The 17,265-nt window shown below is 37.0% G+C and overlaps 2 protein-coding genes across 2 annotated transcripts; one reads left to right on the top strand and one right to left on the bottom strand.

Annotated features, from left to right (window-relative positions):
• The first annotated feature begins 2,977 nt into the window (after positions 1-2,977).
• On the top strand, positions 2,978-7,881 carry LOC110791427 (uncharacterized). The gene is made up of 8 exons (XM_021996170.2): positions 2,978-3,141; positions 3,591-3,617; positions 4,222-4,327; positions 4,427-4,495; positions 5,007-5,500; positions 5,834-6,095; positions 6,863-7,071; positions 7,550-7,881. The coding sequence occupies exons 1-8, from the start codon at positions 3,137-3,139 to the stop codon at positions 7,614-7,616; spliced, it is 1,239 nt and encodes a 412-aa protein (XP_021851862.1). The 5' UTR covers positions 2,978-3,136; the 3' UTR covers positions 7,617-7,881.
• Positions 7,882-9,976: 2,095 nt separating this feature from the next.
• Positions 9,977-16,056, bottom strand: LOC110791426 (uncharacterized). The gene is made up of 4 exons (XM_021996169.2): positions 15,898-16,056; positions 14,372-15,751; positions 11,710-12,391; positions 9,977-10,536 (listed from the first exon to the last, which is right to left on the bottom strand). Exons 2-4 carry the CDS (start codon positions 15,648-15,650, stop codon positions 10,359-10,361), a joined length of 2,139 nt encoding a protein of 712 aa, XP_021851861.1. The 5' UTR covers positions 15,651-15,751; positions 15,898-16,056; the 3' UTR covers positions 9,977-10,358.
• Between the last annotated feature and the right edge of the window lie 1,209 nt (positions 16,057-17,265).

The raw sequence follows: 17,265 nt of genomic DNA, 5'->3' as shown, positions 1-17,265 counted from the left end.
ATGTCTTTAGGCGTGCCTAGTAATTTGGTTTCTGACTTTCTGTATGAAATGACTCATTGTAGTGTAAGTGGAACTGTGGAACAAGAACATGAACAAGAGTAAGAACCTTTTTGACGGGAGGCGTTTCACAACATTTTTAGTGGAAGCCATTCAGAAAAGCTTACTAGTTACTAGTAGTTAGTCCCCGTCTGAGACTCTGAAGAGAGTATTTCTGCACCTCTATAGAAGGATTAATACTTGGTGCTTGTCAACTAATTGTTGTATTATTGAGTTGGTTCAATTCCACAATTTGAGTGAATCTATTGCTCTTTACCGGCATATGAGTGATAGGAATCATAGGACCAAGAAGCATTTGAGGGAAATCTTTGAAGGAACCTTTTTGAGTGGTATGATGTCATTGTTCATGGATTGGGCTACCATATACCTGTTTTTTTAACACTGATAAGTCACTTAACAGTTAACACAGTTGCACTATTAAGTTGTTCAATTGATTTTGAATTAAGTGCCCATATGTGGTATGGAGCTAACACATATGCTATGTCTAGAACTGACAAGGTGTTGTGAAGTGGAGCACCGAAATGGTTCAGGTCATGGTTACTTGTGGCCATATTCTGGAATCCTGGACAACGGACTCTATTTTTCAATACTCTGGATGCTATAATTTGCCATTTATCGAGCTTTGATACGTGTCTTGTAATCTTGTTGCTTGAATCCTGATTGATGATGGTTGAGGAGTGTATAATTTGTAGCCTTTCTACATTTTGAAGTACCCTTGTCGTGCTTCAGGTGGTTAGAATTTTGATTTCTTTCCTTCAAAACTCAGGAGAAGATTATAGGGAGAGGAAAATACTGTAAAAGTCCACTGAGCATCTGAAATGAATTACCCAATCGAGAACAAGTCATATTTTAACTGTTTAATCCCCACGAGATGCTTGAAGTACTTGAGGAATATGTAAATGAATTACCTAATACATCACTTAGATAGTTAGATATCTACTGAGACTTATGTTCACTGTTTTTACCGGCTTTTGAACTTCTCAAAGCTCCTGAGGTCTGCAAGTAACTTCTGCTAGAGAGACGGTATTTAATTTGCTGCTGCTGCTGTTTTTTACTTGCTATCAGCATGCTTTGAGTCAGGTAGAGGTGATACGAAGTATTGATATAGTGCTTTGAAAAACAGCTACTGTAATTTCTTCACACTGTGTTTCATTTTGCACATACCGAAAGTTTGCCTGCTATCAGCATACCTCAACTCAGTAGAGGTGATATGAAGTATTGACATAGTGCTTTGAAAAACAGCTTCTGTATTTTCTTCACGCCGTGTTTCATTTTGCACACACCGAAAGTCTGTATTGTTGATTCTGCTGAAATACCGCAGTCTGAATGGTGTATTTTTCTGGTGCTGTCATCTCCGAATTCTGTAGTAGTGTTCGTTCTTTCAGCTGATACGGAGTAACTTGTCGAAGCAAGTGTATCTTTGTCTGTCTCTATCATCATGTGTGTGTAACAGTGTATGGTTGGAAGTGGAACATTGTATGAGCATTCACTATTTCACTCCCTGGAAATTGACATGTTTCTTTAATTCTTTCTCGTACTTTGATTCCTAACTTCTTTTTCAAATGTCCAACTTGGTTTGGATTGTGGATTTTGTGGTTCACAATTTGCCTTTGATACCCATCTACTCTAGTGGAGTACTCCGTAGTCCGTAGTATAGATACGTAATACGTATAAGTGTAGTATGGCCAATATTACCAAAATATCCCTGAACGTAAATAGCAAAGTATAGGCTCATGCCACAGTAGTACAGTACCACACCACCATTATCTCCGACTCCCCCACACGTTCTTTTTGCTCTCGTTTGGAACGCGTTCAAGTAAAAACTTCAATCTCCGTTACGGGCACTTTGATGGTGGGTTCCCCTTATCACCCCCTACTCTCAAAGTGTCTAGCTTGCTAACCCGGGCGGGTTGACCCGTACGGGGTTCCGACCCGATAGGACACTTCATCTTACCTTCATGGTAAAAAGAATTAAAAAAAAAAGAGTAAAAGTTGCTAAATAGATTTTCAATATACGGTATCGTGTAAAAATATTGAAAAGCAAATTGTTGAACACCGCGTATGACCATTTTCCTTTGTTTCACATCCCTCTCACAACGCCACCACCACCAATATCATCTACGCTCCCGCCCCCAACCACCACCGCCACAACCTCATTCGGTAATGCCACACTACCATTACCTCCTCTCGTCTCAAAGCTTTTGATGGGAAAACGGAGGAAAATTGCCATGTCGTCTATTCCTTTGAGTTTCAATCTTGCGAGTAGACTAGCAATTCCTTTCTGCCATTTCTAAACGAGTTCTTTCAAGCTCAAGTCAACTACCAAAAACTTCTCTGTTGCGGAAATTTGAAAGTCAAGAATAATTGTTCACCAATTTTCTTACTAGAGTGAGCTAGCGCTTTCACCGTTTTTCTTAAATCATGCGTGCATAACCATAATCATAACACATTTAGCCTTTTCAACTCTGACCTGATAACTAGTATCGCTGCTTCGCCCAATTCTATCAACAAGCCCTCTCATTTGATGGGTCTTGTCTGCATCAACAACGAAAAAAATAACAAAATTGAAACAACAACTAACTATGGCTATTGTCTCCTTCCTAACCTTCCGTCAACCACCGCCGCCACCACTCTCACGCCCATTTATAACGCCCGACTAAAACCAACTACCCATAGACGCGTTTATGAACTATAATCATCTCTTGTAAATGACTTTAATATTAGACTTTAAAAACTTTGATCAAGTACACTATGAAAACATTTTGTTGATCTTTTATTAAGTTTAAGTAATTAATACGGATTAATAAAATGAAATTATTATTCCATATGTCCGAAATTTATTGAACAAAATCATTCGTCGATCGGTATAGTCGAGAGCTACGTATTATTAGTAGTTCATTTCACTTTCCCCAAAAATATCTAACAAATATTTTTATAAGTAGTATTCGGTGTCCGAAGTTCAAAAACACTTTCATTTTCTCTCTCTCTTTCCGCCTCCTCCTCCCTTCTTCTTCCTCTCTCAACAGCTTCGCGAAAACTCAGAAACGCTCTCCTCTTTCGATTCGTCTCGGCCTTGTTTATGAGGTAATTTCTTCCCCCCTTCTTTTTCAATTTTCTCCCTATTTTTCTCTGATTTATTCCTGTTTTTTTCATCCTTTTTTTTGTTGTAATTTCTTCTTTTTTCTAGATCTGTTTCGTGTTCTTCTTATTATCAGAGAATTTTACGCAGTTTTGTCTGCTTTACGATCGAGTATGGTTTGGTAATTTGATTGCGCTTTTCTTTAATTGTTTGAATTGTCTGATTCTTTAATTTTGTGATGTAATTGAATGTTTTCCCCTTTCTTTAGCTAGGGTTTCGTGTTTAATTGTGAATTTAGGGTTTCTATTCATTTTTAGATGTTAAAGAGAGTTCTAATCCTGTTGAATTATCTGTTAAGTTGATTGGTTTTGCGCGATTCAATAAAAGAAAGATTTATTCCGGGGATTTATTTTTAATTCTGTGAAATTGATTGATTTTTTTTTGTTTTGTGCAGCTCGAAGGAGAAACTACCCACTCTAGGGTGAGTTTCATTATCTCTAATTTTTAAGTAATTATCTTGTTGTTGACAGATTAGGTTATGATTTGAATGTAACTAGTTTGACATTTGATGGGTCACTATCTGTTAATGGATCATTGTGTTAGTAGTTAATGCTTGAAATTGACGAGGAGTTGTTTTGTGTTTTTTGTTTGGAGAAAGGGTTAGATATACTCCTTATTAATTAAATTGACTTTCGACTGATTGTGGGTGATAGTGTACATTAAGTTTTGCGAACAGTTTTTGAATTGATTATACTTGCATCGACAAATCACTTTCGACTGATTTAAATATAGGTAGAAATCAAATTGTGGGTGATATATAAATCACTTTTGACTGATTTAAATATACGTAGAAATCAAATTGTGGGTGATAGTGTATATTAAGTTTCGCAAGCAGTTTATGAATTGATTTATACATACTTACATCGAAAAATCACTTTATTTTATCCAGTGCCTTCGTTTCCTATAATTTTGTTGTTGGTATAGTTGTCTAGTTTATAATATTTTCTGTGGTGATAATATTTGAAGTTCAAATTGATTGTTTTGTGATTAAACACTCATCCACTGATTTGGTCATCTTCTTTTAGTGGTACGCGGATCAAGACCCGCAAACGGAATATCGCAGCTCCTCTGGACCCTGCAGCATTTTCAGATGCAGTGGTCCAGATATATTTGGATAATGCTGGTGATCTGGTAACTATATCCCCATGTTTGCCCATCATCTGCATCTCACCTTCTATTGCGACAATGCTATGATAAGCAGTCATCTAACAAACTATTTTCTATCTGCAGGAACTTATTGCAAAGTGCATTGAATCTTCAGAACTCGACTTTTCAAGATACGGGGATACTTTCTTTGAGGCAAGCATCCTATTCTTGTTATTTTCTGTTACAATATTTTACTTCCTGTTATATTAGCTTGCATGCTTTTCACCTAGCCATTTCTATGGAAGTGCCTATAGGCATCCTATAATCTATCGAAAAATGTGTTGTATTAGAGAATTGGAAGATCTTATGTGTTCTGCACCTGAAAATTAAACTCCAGACATTCAGTGTCTGTCTGGCTATCAGTCGCAAGCCTTTTGTGAAATGAGTGAAGAGTTCTGTTGTGATGGAATCTGTTCCTCTGTTGAAAAGTAAAAGGGGTTTATTGATTTGTTGGTCTGTGCTTTTGATTGGTTTAGGGGATTATTGTTGCTCTGCTTCTTGAGATGTTTCTGAAGTATTTGAAGTTGAGAATGGACTGTTGTTTTTTTCTTCCTGTATATATATTGCCTTTGATTGACAGTTTATCAAAATTTGTAATCTTAGATCGCCTTTTGGAATGGTAGTATGTTTACAGTACGCCGAAAATGACAACTCTTTTATGCAGGTTATCTTCACTGGTGGACGGACACAACCTGGAACAACCAAACCTGATGAGGGGGAGCGCCACCCTTACTCTGTAATTCATTGTGAGCCTACTCGTGAAGATATTTTGCCGTCTGTGTTTTTCATACAGAAGATTTTGCGCCGTAGGCCTTTCCTTATCAAGTATCTCGAAAATGTCACTCGAAGATTCTTACAGTCTTTGGAGCTGTTTGAAGACAACGAAAGGAAAAAATTGGCGATATTCACTGCTCTTGCGTTCTCCCAGAAGCTGTCAGGTCTGCCACCAGAAACCGTCTTCCAGCCCCTTCTCAAGGACAATCTTGTGGCAAAGGGGCTAGTTCTTACCTTTTTAACAGACTTTTTTAAGGAGTTTCTTGTTGAGAACACACTAGATGACTTAATTTCACTCCTAAAGCGTGGTAAAGTCGAAGACAAACTTCTCGACTTCTTCCCATCTTCTAAGAGATCTGCTGAGGCTTTTTCTGAACATTTCACGTGAGTACTCCATCTGTTTATAATTGTTTGTGCCCAATTGAATGGATATGAATGCCAGTCACTTTCTATATGAAGTATATCTTTTAGTTCTGTATACTGATTTCCCTTGAATGCTATACTGCCATGCTGCTGCATTGGGACTTGTGAGAGTTAGGTCTTTATTTTTATTTTTTATACAAGTTTGTCAATCACTTGATGGTTGATAGATCCTGTAATGAGCACCATGTTTCGATAATTGAATAATCTTGTTTTAAGGTTCCATTTTGTTAGTTCTCTCACTCTGTCCCGCCTTTTCTTGCTGTCTCTCTGATTAATACTTCTCTTATCTTTCAGAAAGGAAGGCCTTGTTCCATTGGTCCAGTACAATGAGAAAAAGATATTTGAGGTGAAGCTAGCAGAAATGAAGTCTGCTTTAACGACACAGATATCAGAGGAAGCTGATGTAGAAGAAGTGATTGAAACTGTGAAACATCACGTGAAAGAGGCTAAGCTCCCTGATATTGAGATAGTTCGCCTCCTATGGGATGTTATCATGGACGCTGTGCAGTGGTCTGGGAAAAATCAGCAGCAGAATGCTAATACTGCATTGCGCCAGGTATGGTTTGGAGTTTGGACACAAGCTTAATGCTTATGCAATGTAGTTTAAGGTTTTCAATTTGCTTTGTGCACTTATAGTGATGTTGGGCAAAATTTTGTGTTCCTATGTTTTTCCTTTATTGCTGAACCATCAAAGCTTTCAGGAGTCTAGTTTTTCTTGCTGAACTCTGTTGGGATAACATCAGTGTTTGATTGTGAAAATCAGGTGTAGTCTTATTTCTGTTGAACTAGCCCTCTTGACAGCTTCTTGACCATGGAATTCAGACTCCTGAGTTCTGATTTTCCCTTCCAAACAATCTGCATGCCCCTAAGCTAAAGCTTATTGTGATTAAATCTTATATTCTATGAGATTAGGTGCTCAATTTGATAGATGATAGCATCAGTGATTTATTGTGAAAATCAGGTGTAGTCTTATTACTGTTGAACTAGCCCTCTTGACAGCTTCTTGACCGTGGAATTCAAGTTCCGAAGTTCTGGTTTTCCCTTCCGAAAGTCTGCATGCCTGATGCCCCTAAGTTTAGTTTGTTGTGATTAAATCTTATATTTGCTGAGATTAGGTGATCATTTGATAGATGAATTATGCTGACAAAAAGCATGAAATGCCTCTTGAAGCAATCCTATGTTCCTGTATTTAGTTAGTTACTTTTGTTATTTGTCGCTAGGATTGTAGCTTTGTCTTAAATGTTGCACCACATTTGTATGGTCATACTCATGAGTAGGTTAAGATTTCTCATCTGATGCAACAATTTCTTTCTCATCTGATAGGTCAAAACCTGGGCGAACCTTTTAAATTCATACTGTACTAGTGGGAAGCTGGAATTGGAACTCATATACAAAGTTCAGATCCAATGCTACGAGGATGCTAAATTGATGAAATTGTTCCCAGAAATAGTTAGGTCCCTGTATGACCAGGATGTGCTTGCGGAAGACACTATCTTACACTGGTTCCGCAAGGGAACAAATCCCAAGGGCAGGTAATGGTTTCAAATCCAGATCACCATTTCTTTGAAGTGCTTTTTCTGATGTTAACCTAAATCTTCATATCTGTTCATCACACGAGTCATTCACTTTCTGATTTTTATCTGACATTTTGATCATACTTCCATCTCTTTGAGTAAAACATTAAGGTGGTGTGTTTGGTTGACATGAAAAACAATGAGAAGTATAACTTCTTAGGAAGGGGATGGTTAGAGTAATAGAGTGTTGTTTGGTTTGATAAAACATGGGAAGTCACACTTCCTAGGAACTTCTAATTCCCCCCAAAATGGAAATGGAGGAAGAAGTTACTTTCCATGTTCAACCAAACAACATTTAGGAAATGTTAATACACGGGAAAATCTTCTTCCTAGGAACTTTTATTCCTATGGTCAAACAAACGTTACCTAAGTTGTGCTCTGATTCCGATCGTTTCTTGATGTTTGACATTCTTCTTTCTATATTGGGATTTTGCAGGCAAACTTTCGTGAAGTCTCTTGAGCCGTTTGTGAAATGGCTAGAAGAGGCAGAGGAGGAAGAATGATGAACTCAGTGGTTTGTAACTGTAGGAGTTCCCCTACACTGTCCTTCAAGTTTTCTTTGTCCTGCTTTTGTGTACTCTCATTAGGACCCTGAAAATATTTCTGATTTTCCGATGACGATGATACGATTTTAGTATTTGCAAAATAATCTTTTATTTTCTGCCTTCGGTTTGTTTGTTTCTACCCCAATTGATGATTTGCTCTGTTTTGTATCATAAAATGGTTTTTGAATTTGTCATTGGAACTATGTACTACGATTTTGCTTGATGTTTTGATGTCGCATGAGTTTTTTGGTTGGAGCTTGCTGGTGTCATGTTCAATCCAAATGCAAGCTCAAACGTTTGAGTTTGTGGTTAAATTGATTACTCGCGACAAAGTATATTACCGCGAAATCAGGAACTACACACATTTTGCACAATTCTAGTTATTTGGATTAAACTACTCCCTCCGTCCCGGAATACTCGACCCGGTTTGACCGGCACAGAGTTTAAGGGACTTGAATTGACTTATTTAATTTAATAGGCAGTAATTGATAGTGGGGTATTATTTTAATGTAGTTAGTGGGAAATGTGTGAAGGGATGGGGTTGAATTTTTAATTATTTTTTGTATGGAGTAGAGGGTAGGTGGGTTAATAGGGGTGGAGTGAGAAATAATATAATATTGTTAGAATATTTCCATTTTTAGAAACAGGTCAAGTATTAAGGGACGGCCCGATAAGGAAAACAGGTCAAGTATTTCGGGACGGAGGGAGTATCTCCTTTGTGGACAAATTTCATTTTTAGGTTAATACGGAGTATATGATTGAAAATGGCATACTGAAAAAGCGTATCGGATTTGAAGGATTTTCCGACCAAGCTTGCATCCACACGAGTACTAGAAAAACTCGATATATCGATTGAGTGCCTTGTGGTCACTTCTTCAAACCTGGTATATTCTTTTTGTTCTACTATGAGGAGTTCCTAGTTCCTACCATCTTTGACGAGTGGACTAATCTCCTGCGGAGTTTGCATGTGTACCTCGATGGACAGTATCCCTCCCATTTGAGATTTTTTCCAACCCGAGACCTTAGTTAAGGGTCACTCATGATAACCGCTGACTGGATTATTTTGCTTAATGACTAATCAATGAATTTCTTCATTTTCAAAATCTTGTCCTAGTTCGTTTAACGAGTTATCTTATCCCCTCTGTCCCGATTTCGTAGGGAGAAAAGCGTGAGTACTCCCTATGTTGCCAACTAAACTAAGACCAACTAAAAATAAGGAAATGTGGCAACTACATTGACTATGTACCGACTAAAAAAAGCAAATTGAGTCTTCCGTACCAACTATTTAAAGAAGAGAGGATAGGGTGTAACCCTCTATATCGACTACTCTCTTTGTCCCTTAATAATCGCACCGTTTTGACTGGACACGCTTGCCAATGCACAACTTTGACCACCAATATCTTTAACTACATATTATAAAAATTTATAAAAATATTAATATTTTGAAAATATATATTAAGATAGAATCCAACAATATATTATATACTAACATTTATTTTCATATACTATAAATAAAATAGGGTCAAAGTGAATTATGTGAATAGTGCAAAAAGTCAAAACAGTGCGAGTATTAAGGGATAGAGGGAGTATGTACCTGTACAACATAAGGCCATGAAAACACCAGGTTCGTTCAACCTTTACTATGTGCCTATCTGTCTCAGAGACCAGTATATATAGGAGATGGTCACAAGTCACAAGTCACAAGTCACAAGTCACAACAGTAAGCTTAAAAGATTAACTTAAGGATTAAAGTCTGTTACAATCCTTAACTGTTCAGAAATCAAATGAAAATTTTCATGTCTGCAACACTCTTTTCTGAGAAAAGACCAAAGAATCCCCCAATATGATGGAAAACTTTGTAAAGACTCAGAGATGTATCTATCAGTATCACTCCCTCATTTTCGGGCAACATTTCAGTAAGTTAACAATCAAGATGCAATAATATACAATGAAAAATGGCATGGGGATGAAAGGGGATGAACTGGGGGGAGCTCTGCCCGGTCAAACCCCGTGATTGGCAAGGTAAGCATATCAAGTGGTATTTTCGTAAATAAATTGTCAAAATATACAATCTAAATATTTACATATACAATATCTTTTTATATTAGAATTATTTTCTTTTATTTATATTTTTCTTAAAATATCAAATATATTGTACATCGCCATTTTAGATTTGTATATTTTCATTATATTTACGAAAATGCCACTTGATATGCCAATCAAGGGGATTGTTTTGAAATTTCTCAACTGGGGGATGCCTGTTAGTAGTTAACGAATCACGTACCATAATAATAAATATCAAGCCTGAAAACATCAAATCGAGAAAGTAGAACCAGACCCTCCAATTTTCTTCTTCCAAAATCATCAACAAAATGACCATCTTCCCATCAACAACATTACTGTACGGGTTAGGGGAAGGGTCAACTGAGACCTAAGTTAAGTATATCCCAGTTGCTAGTTCCATTCACATTATGTACGACGTTACTCTATGATGAACAAGAAGGATCAACTGAGACCTAAGAATAGCCAATTTACTAGTTTCATTCACATTATGTACAAGTCAGAAACACCCAGAAAAGAACTGACTTGACAGACTTTTTCTACTTGTGCAAAAGAGAATTCTCTAAAATCCCATCCAAAAATATTAGAAGGCGACTTTCAATGACAGCTTACTTGTACTGCAGAGTGCAAATCACTTGACTAGGGAGAAAACAGAGGATCCATTCTCTTTCTATAGATATCCAACAATTGCTTGTGATACTTCAAAGCAAGTCGTCTGCAATCGCCAAGATCGCCCTGCAGTAATTGAACCAATGACTTCTTCGGTTTGCCACTTGGATCCCCCCCATCTGTTAGAATTTTCGCCAGTGCAGCCACCCTGGAAGCAAGATAGTACATGTTTTAGGCAAAATAGCAACTACTAGAGTTTTTAATGAATTGTTATCACGGTGGAAACGATGAAACAATTTTTTTTGTAACTATGATTCGTAGCTAAAAGTCTAAAACCATAACTCCTACCCCTACCAAAGAAACCCTCCGTTCCTAAAAGTTCTTCCCGTTTCCCGAATTGGCATACCTTTTTTTTATGATGCAAGCGGAAGGCAATTATATTAAATCAAATAAAAGTCAGGGAGGTTTGTCCTCCATAAGTACAGACATAAAAAAAGCAGAGCTCCGCCCGGTCAATCTCCATGATTGGCGTGCAAAGCATATCAAGGGGTATTTTCGTAAATAAATTGTCAAAATATACAATCTAAATATTAAATATACAATCTCTTTTTATATTAGAATTATTTTCTTTTATTTTTATTTTTTTAAAGTATCAAATAGACTGTACATTGCAATTTTTAGATTGTATATTTGTTCATTATAATTACAAGAATACCACTTGATATGCCAATCAAGGGGATTGTTTTGAAATTTCTCACAAAAGCAGGAGCTTGTTCAAGGTCTAGTCTAGTAAGATTACAATCCAGATTTGCTCTACACATTTTAGCTAAACAATCAACAGCCATTTTAGCTAAACAATCCAGATTTGTTCATCCATTGTGAATCTTTTCATTTTTAGGCAAAAAAAATTCCCCAAAATACCATTATTCTACAATTTAATTTCCTACCATATCCTACATTTTGTTCCATTCGCCTACCCAAATATTCTCATTGATTTCCCCACCCGTATTATTTAATTCATTGACATTCCCCAATTCATTCACCCACCTTATTTTATGATTCTTTATTTCTATATTCATTTCTCTCTCTTTCATTTATTCTAAAAGTAGAATCTTCTAACTTTAATCATTACTTTTACACCTAATCATACCAAGATTCCATTTTTCTTAGCCTCCCCAATTCCAACCGGGAAGAACATAAGGGAACGCAGGGAGTAATAGACTAATAGTCATGACACATCACAGCACATATTCTAAATTGCTTGTGAGAAGAGATAGATGTCAAAAATAGTCAACAGATAATCGAACCATGCATGATGCATCCCAGAAAACCTTCAGATTATCAGAATTCAAAAGGAAATTACATATAACATAACTGTTACCTTTCAAGATCACACTCTTCAAATCCTTTGCTTCCTGAAAAAATCAAACCATTCATCCCTGATAGCCTGTACAATGCACACACTGCCTTGGCACAAAAGTCATCATCCTCTTCCAAAGCACATAACATATCGGCACCACATTCCAGCATTTTCTTTTTCACCCTTTCCCTGCTAGCGTTTAAGAACTCTTTAACCCGAAGGCTACAAGTTTTTCCAGCTTTGGGGGTTTCATTACTACAATTACTGTCAACAGCTTTAGGAAAACTACATGTTGGCTCTCTCTCTTCTGTCCCCTGCTTTCCATCACATTTTTTTATAGTCAATGATTGCCTCTGCGAAGCGCTGAAAAAATGGTCGCTTTTAGTAGTTGATAAAGCAGGAGTTGACGGTTCTTGCTTGACTTCTTGTTTGAATTTCTTCATCTTATGTAATGAATCCAGGGTATCATTGCTTGAACCATCAAGATTATGATAATGTCGTTTGTTTTTAACAGTGTTAGCATGAAGAAGAGTCTCATTATCATCATCACTGTCAATGATGATAGGTTCAGCAAATGTAGTGCTCTTGTTGCCAGTAGCCTCATCTGTCTCAAAATCCAATGTCCTCTTGACAGCATCTGGAGATTGCTTTTCTGACTTCAAACAGTATTTTGGTTCATTGGTGTGAGGAACAAATCCCGAATCTGGAGTGAAAAGAAAGAGTATCAAATGGGGCTCAACATGCTGTTAGTCAAGAACTAACAGATTTCTACAATCGTGGATAGCAAGATCATCTAGCAAAAGTCTGCAAAGATGTGGATTATCAAATTGCATCATGTGAAAAATAGCCACTTATTAACTCGACTAAATCAAGCACAATTAGAACATTATTCAAGAGGATTCCATGTCATTGTGATTTGTGATCGCAGATGTGACTCCCCACGCGTATAGCACCCATCTCCCTCTACTCATCGCCTATGCTCTTGCAGTGTAAAGTAATGCTAAAATATTTCCCAAGCAGGCATACATCATTTAAAATTTTCAACATCCGAGGTTTTTTAGGCATCATTACATTGTTTCATGATCGAACACAAGAAATCATTAAACGGTAACTCTCACATAATTTCCACGAGCCCACTTCATAAAAATGTTAAGACAAAAAGTGAATTCATTTAGATTGACAGCATGCACGGAGGAAGCTAGTTAGATTAGAAAAATAAAAGAGAGAAGGAGACAGGCACTTTAATCTTACATGGATGCTCAATTGCTCATTATCGTTTGGGTAGATCTGAAAACCATAGTATTGCAAGTTCCATGTTAAACATTACTACGTATATGAAGAACTTGACATCACTAATCGTGAATAATCTAACAACAGACAACCCCAGAAAATTACAGCAGCAGAACTGCAGAAATCATGTATTTGACAAGTTCACTACAGAACATTAGAGCCTAGTATGCCTAGTCAATCACATTCAAGATGAAGCAAGTTAAAAAAAAAAAAAAAAAAAAAAAAGATGAAAGAAAATCTCATCCACAAATTTACAGCATAACTACTAACTACTACACATGCCCTGTTGCCCACATCACCATGTCAATCCCTAAACAAGAATAGTTTTATCACTGCAATGGCCGATAGCAATGCCAACCTAGACATTAGGTCCACCAAATTCAAATAGTTAAGATCCTTCACAAGGAAGCACTAATTTTAAGTTATTGCATTCAATGTTTCATCACTTGTATGCACTAGCAACTGTCTTGATTGCTCAAAGTGCAGATCATGTCAGCAGGTTAACAACATACTAAAGCGAATGAAAAACCCCTTACATGCATGGGCAAATGTTTTCCATTTTACACTGTCAATGTTAATTACCAACTTTATAGTAAAAGGATCAAAGTCCTTATACATCAAAGGTACCCCTTTCAACCAGATACTAAGTCATTACATATTTGCATTCATACTCCTATACACTCCAAAATTCTTAAAACATGGATATATCCTTCAGTATACAAAGCATTCCCTTACACATCTAGTTTCAAATCCAAGCAAGATTAAGATAATAAAACAAACAAAGAGCAATGGCTAAAATAGTAGGTATGGAGTGATTTAGAAGCAAAGTAGTAAAAAAATCTTCAATTAAGAAAAACGGACCCAGTTTAAGGTATCAAAGTAGCCTTAAATTTTCTAGCAAAATAAGCTATTCTTTGACAATATTATTTCCCATCTTTACCTAAGTCCTTTCCCATTAGCTCCTTAACAATTTAACTTATCCTCACATAAGTCAAACGAACGACAGAAGCAACCACAGAGATCTGGTAAAACCTTAAATCTAGCAAAAACAGAGATGCAATTTTTTTTGTTCTACCTTCATAATTATGGGCTTATCACATTGTTTATGTCATTATAATTTAAATGTATAGAAAACCATTTCAATAAACCAAACTACCAAAGTATAGTATATATGTGCCTATTTGGTACATTAACGCAACTTTTTATCTTCGCAACCTAATTTGTCTCAAAATCACAAAAAAACACAGTTCATCATCCTCCAAATATTTACTGAAGGAAACAAATAAGCAGCCTTCACGAGCTTCAATTGAGCCTCACAAAGAATAAGCCTTCCACACGCAAAATATGGGTCATATTGATCGAATACAAATAGCGTTACCAAAAGAATAAATACCTGCTTCCTGAGGATTTCCATCTTTAGCCATTCCTGCACTGCAAGTATGACTAACTTTTCCAGAATCGAGAGCCTTAATTACTCCGGATAAAACTTTACCAAGATAAGTACTTGCAAATCTTTTGTTTCTCCCCAAATCCAAACACAAAGAAGTGATCACATCCCCCTCAAGTTTCAAAAAATTCTCTTCCACGAGCCCGAACTTTGCTTTTAAATCCCTGATCTTTACACCTAAACCCTCTCTCTCTTTCCTGAGTTCTTGGATTTGCTCATCCCTCTCTTTCACAATTTCATTTTTTCCCTTCTCTGAAATCTCAATTTCCTCTCCCAACTTCTTAATTCTCTCATCTTTTTCTTCATTACCTTTCGTTAGCTCTTTAACACGGGCATCAAATTCTGCCTTTCGCTCCTCCAAAGACGCATTCGTCCTTTGCACACCCTCCAGTTCTTCCCTCTGAGCTTTAACTTGGGCCTTAAGTTGCGCAATCTCAACTTCATTCATCTTCTCCTCTTTCTCCCTCTTTAATTTTTCCAAATGGGTATCTCTTTTCAGTTTTTCCAACTGAGCATCCTTCTTCTTCACAGCCTCAACCATCTCTTCTTCCTTTCCCTTCAATATTTTCTTTAGTTCATCCAGCTCCTTCATCTTCTCCGTATTCTCTCTCTTTAATTCTACCAAATGGGCATCGAATTTCAGCTTCTTCTCCAATTCTTCCAACTTAGCATCCTTCTTCCCCAAAGCCTCAACCATTTTTTCTTCCTTTTCCCTAAACTTTCTCTTCATTTCATCCACCATATCACTCAAATCAGACAAATTTTGAATAAAACTCTGCTTCTCACCCTCCATTTCCCTAAGCTCGCCAACCATACGACCACACCTCTCGATCGACATCCTCTCGCTCTCCTTCACCGACCTCAATTCCCTATCTAAATCATTCAACTTATCATCATTTACTTCCAATTCCCGCTTCAATAACTTGCATTCCCCCTCCAACACAAGATTCTTCATATTCAACTCCCGAAAATCAGTCTCTAAAATGTCACTCTTCTCCCTCAATTTAACCACAAGTTCTTCCTTCTCCTTCCTCAAACCCACCTCCCTCTCTATCTCCTTCCTCAAACCCTCCTCCCTCTCCTTCAATTTCCTCACAGCTGCCGTATAATCCTTGTCGAGAAACGACGTTTTCAAACCCCCGATTAAGCCGGAAATCGAAGGAGTTTGTGAACCCCCAGAGCAATTGCTGCTCTTGGGTGACTGCTTGACCGAAATTGAACTCATTTTCTACTACCCACAAGTCAACAACACAATTACACAAAAATGGCGGATTTCCACTATATTAACATCAGATAATCAACCCTAGACAGTAATTTTAATGGGCACTGCAGAAAAACATGAACTTCAATCAAAATTTCAACAAAAATCAGTGTAAATTATGCGAAAAGACTGCTATTATTACACTAAAATCATTTTTATTTTAAAAAGTACAAAATCTACGGAGATTCAAGCCCAGAATATAGGAACTCACCTTGGAATTACTCCGTTTTTTGCGAATGAAATGAAACCTAGGATGTATTAGTGTAGTACGCCAGAAGTTCAGTGTTAGAAGAAGACGGGTGGGGGGAAGATGAGAAGTCGTGAAATGAAAATCAGAAAATGGAATGTGAGTGTGCTTCTTCCCAATTCCCACCCAAAATTTGATTTTATACTCTATCCGTTCCTAAATAATTGCACCCGATCTCAAAACGTTCTTTACGTATTCTATTCTGAGTGTTCGAGATATTCTCTACTTATTCGAGTGTCTAAAATGTTTTTTATGTTTCGGTTTTTTCATGAAATACCCGTGAGGTTTCACGAAACGCACCAAATACACATGCGCGTTTCAAAATACATAATATACCCCTATTTAAATTTATTTGCACCAAATGCCTCTAGACTTAACGGAAGTCTAACTCCGTTAACATTAACTCTTGATTAATCTAACTAATCCTAAATTAACCCTAATTAACTACTGATTAGCCTAATTAATCCTAATTAACACCTAATGAACCCTAATTAGCTCAAAATCCCCTCTCTCCTCTCAATCTCACATCTCCTTTTTCTGGGTATCAAAATGGTGAACCCATCTTCGTCAAACTTCAATTGCTAACTCAAATCCCAAAATATTTGAACCCAGATTTTCGAGTGAATTGAAATCGTGAATTGAAGTTTGATGAAACCGTGCGCGTACCCGTATCAATTTCGTGCGGCCGCACATGAACATGGTGCTGCCCCTATTTCTGGGCTGATTTTTTTGCGAATTTGGGGGGTTGGATTCGAAGGACGAAGAACAAAGTTGCACAACAACATGGAACAAACAACCCCTATTTTTCTGGGCTGATACATTTTTGCGATGGGGCTGTTCGACGGGGGAGGGAACAAAATAGGGCAGCAGCAGCACATAAGAGGGGGAATATGAGCTCCGATTAGGGAGGGGGGTATAGCGCAGAGAAGATAGATTAGAGAGAAATTAGAAATTGGAATCGGTAGCTAGAATTTCAGTTTAGAGTTGGGGATTTTTCTTGCTTCTTCGTTCTTCTCATTTTTTATTCTTGAGTATTCTGATTTTGTTCAAAAATAGCAGCAACAACGTATGTAAAGGGACAGCAACAACTGTTAAGGTAGATTAGAGCACTTTGGAGTTCAAATTTGTGTTGGATTTTAGTTTTCTGGGATTGGAATTCAGAAACTTTCAGTTTCTTTTTCTCTCTCCCTTAGTTCTGTTCTTTATTTTCAGAATATTGGTTCTTCAATTTTGGGCTTCAAATTCAATTATTAATGGTATAATTAACTCTCTCTTTTATTCTTTAATTCTCTCTTTAATTGGTTGTTCATAGTTTTTGATTAGTTTATGCTT

Source organism: Spinacia oleracea, chromosome 4, assembly GCF_020520425.1.
Source record: "Spinacia oleracea cultivar Varoflay chromosome 4, BTI_SOV_V1, whole genome shotgun sequence".
NCBI lineage: Eukaryota > Viridiplantae > Streptophyta > Magnoliopsida > Caryophyllales > Amaranthaceae > Spinacia > Spinacia oleracea.
This window is presented reverse-complemented; position numbering and strand designations above follow the sequence as displayed.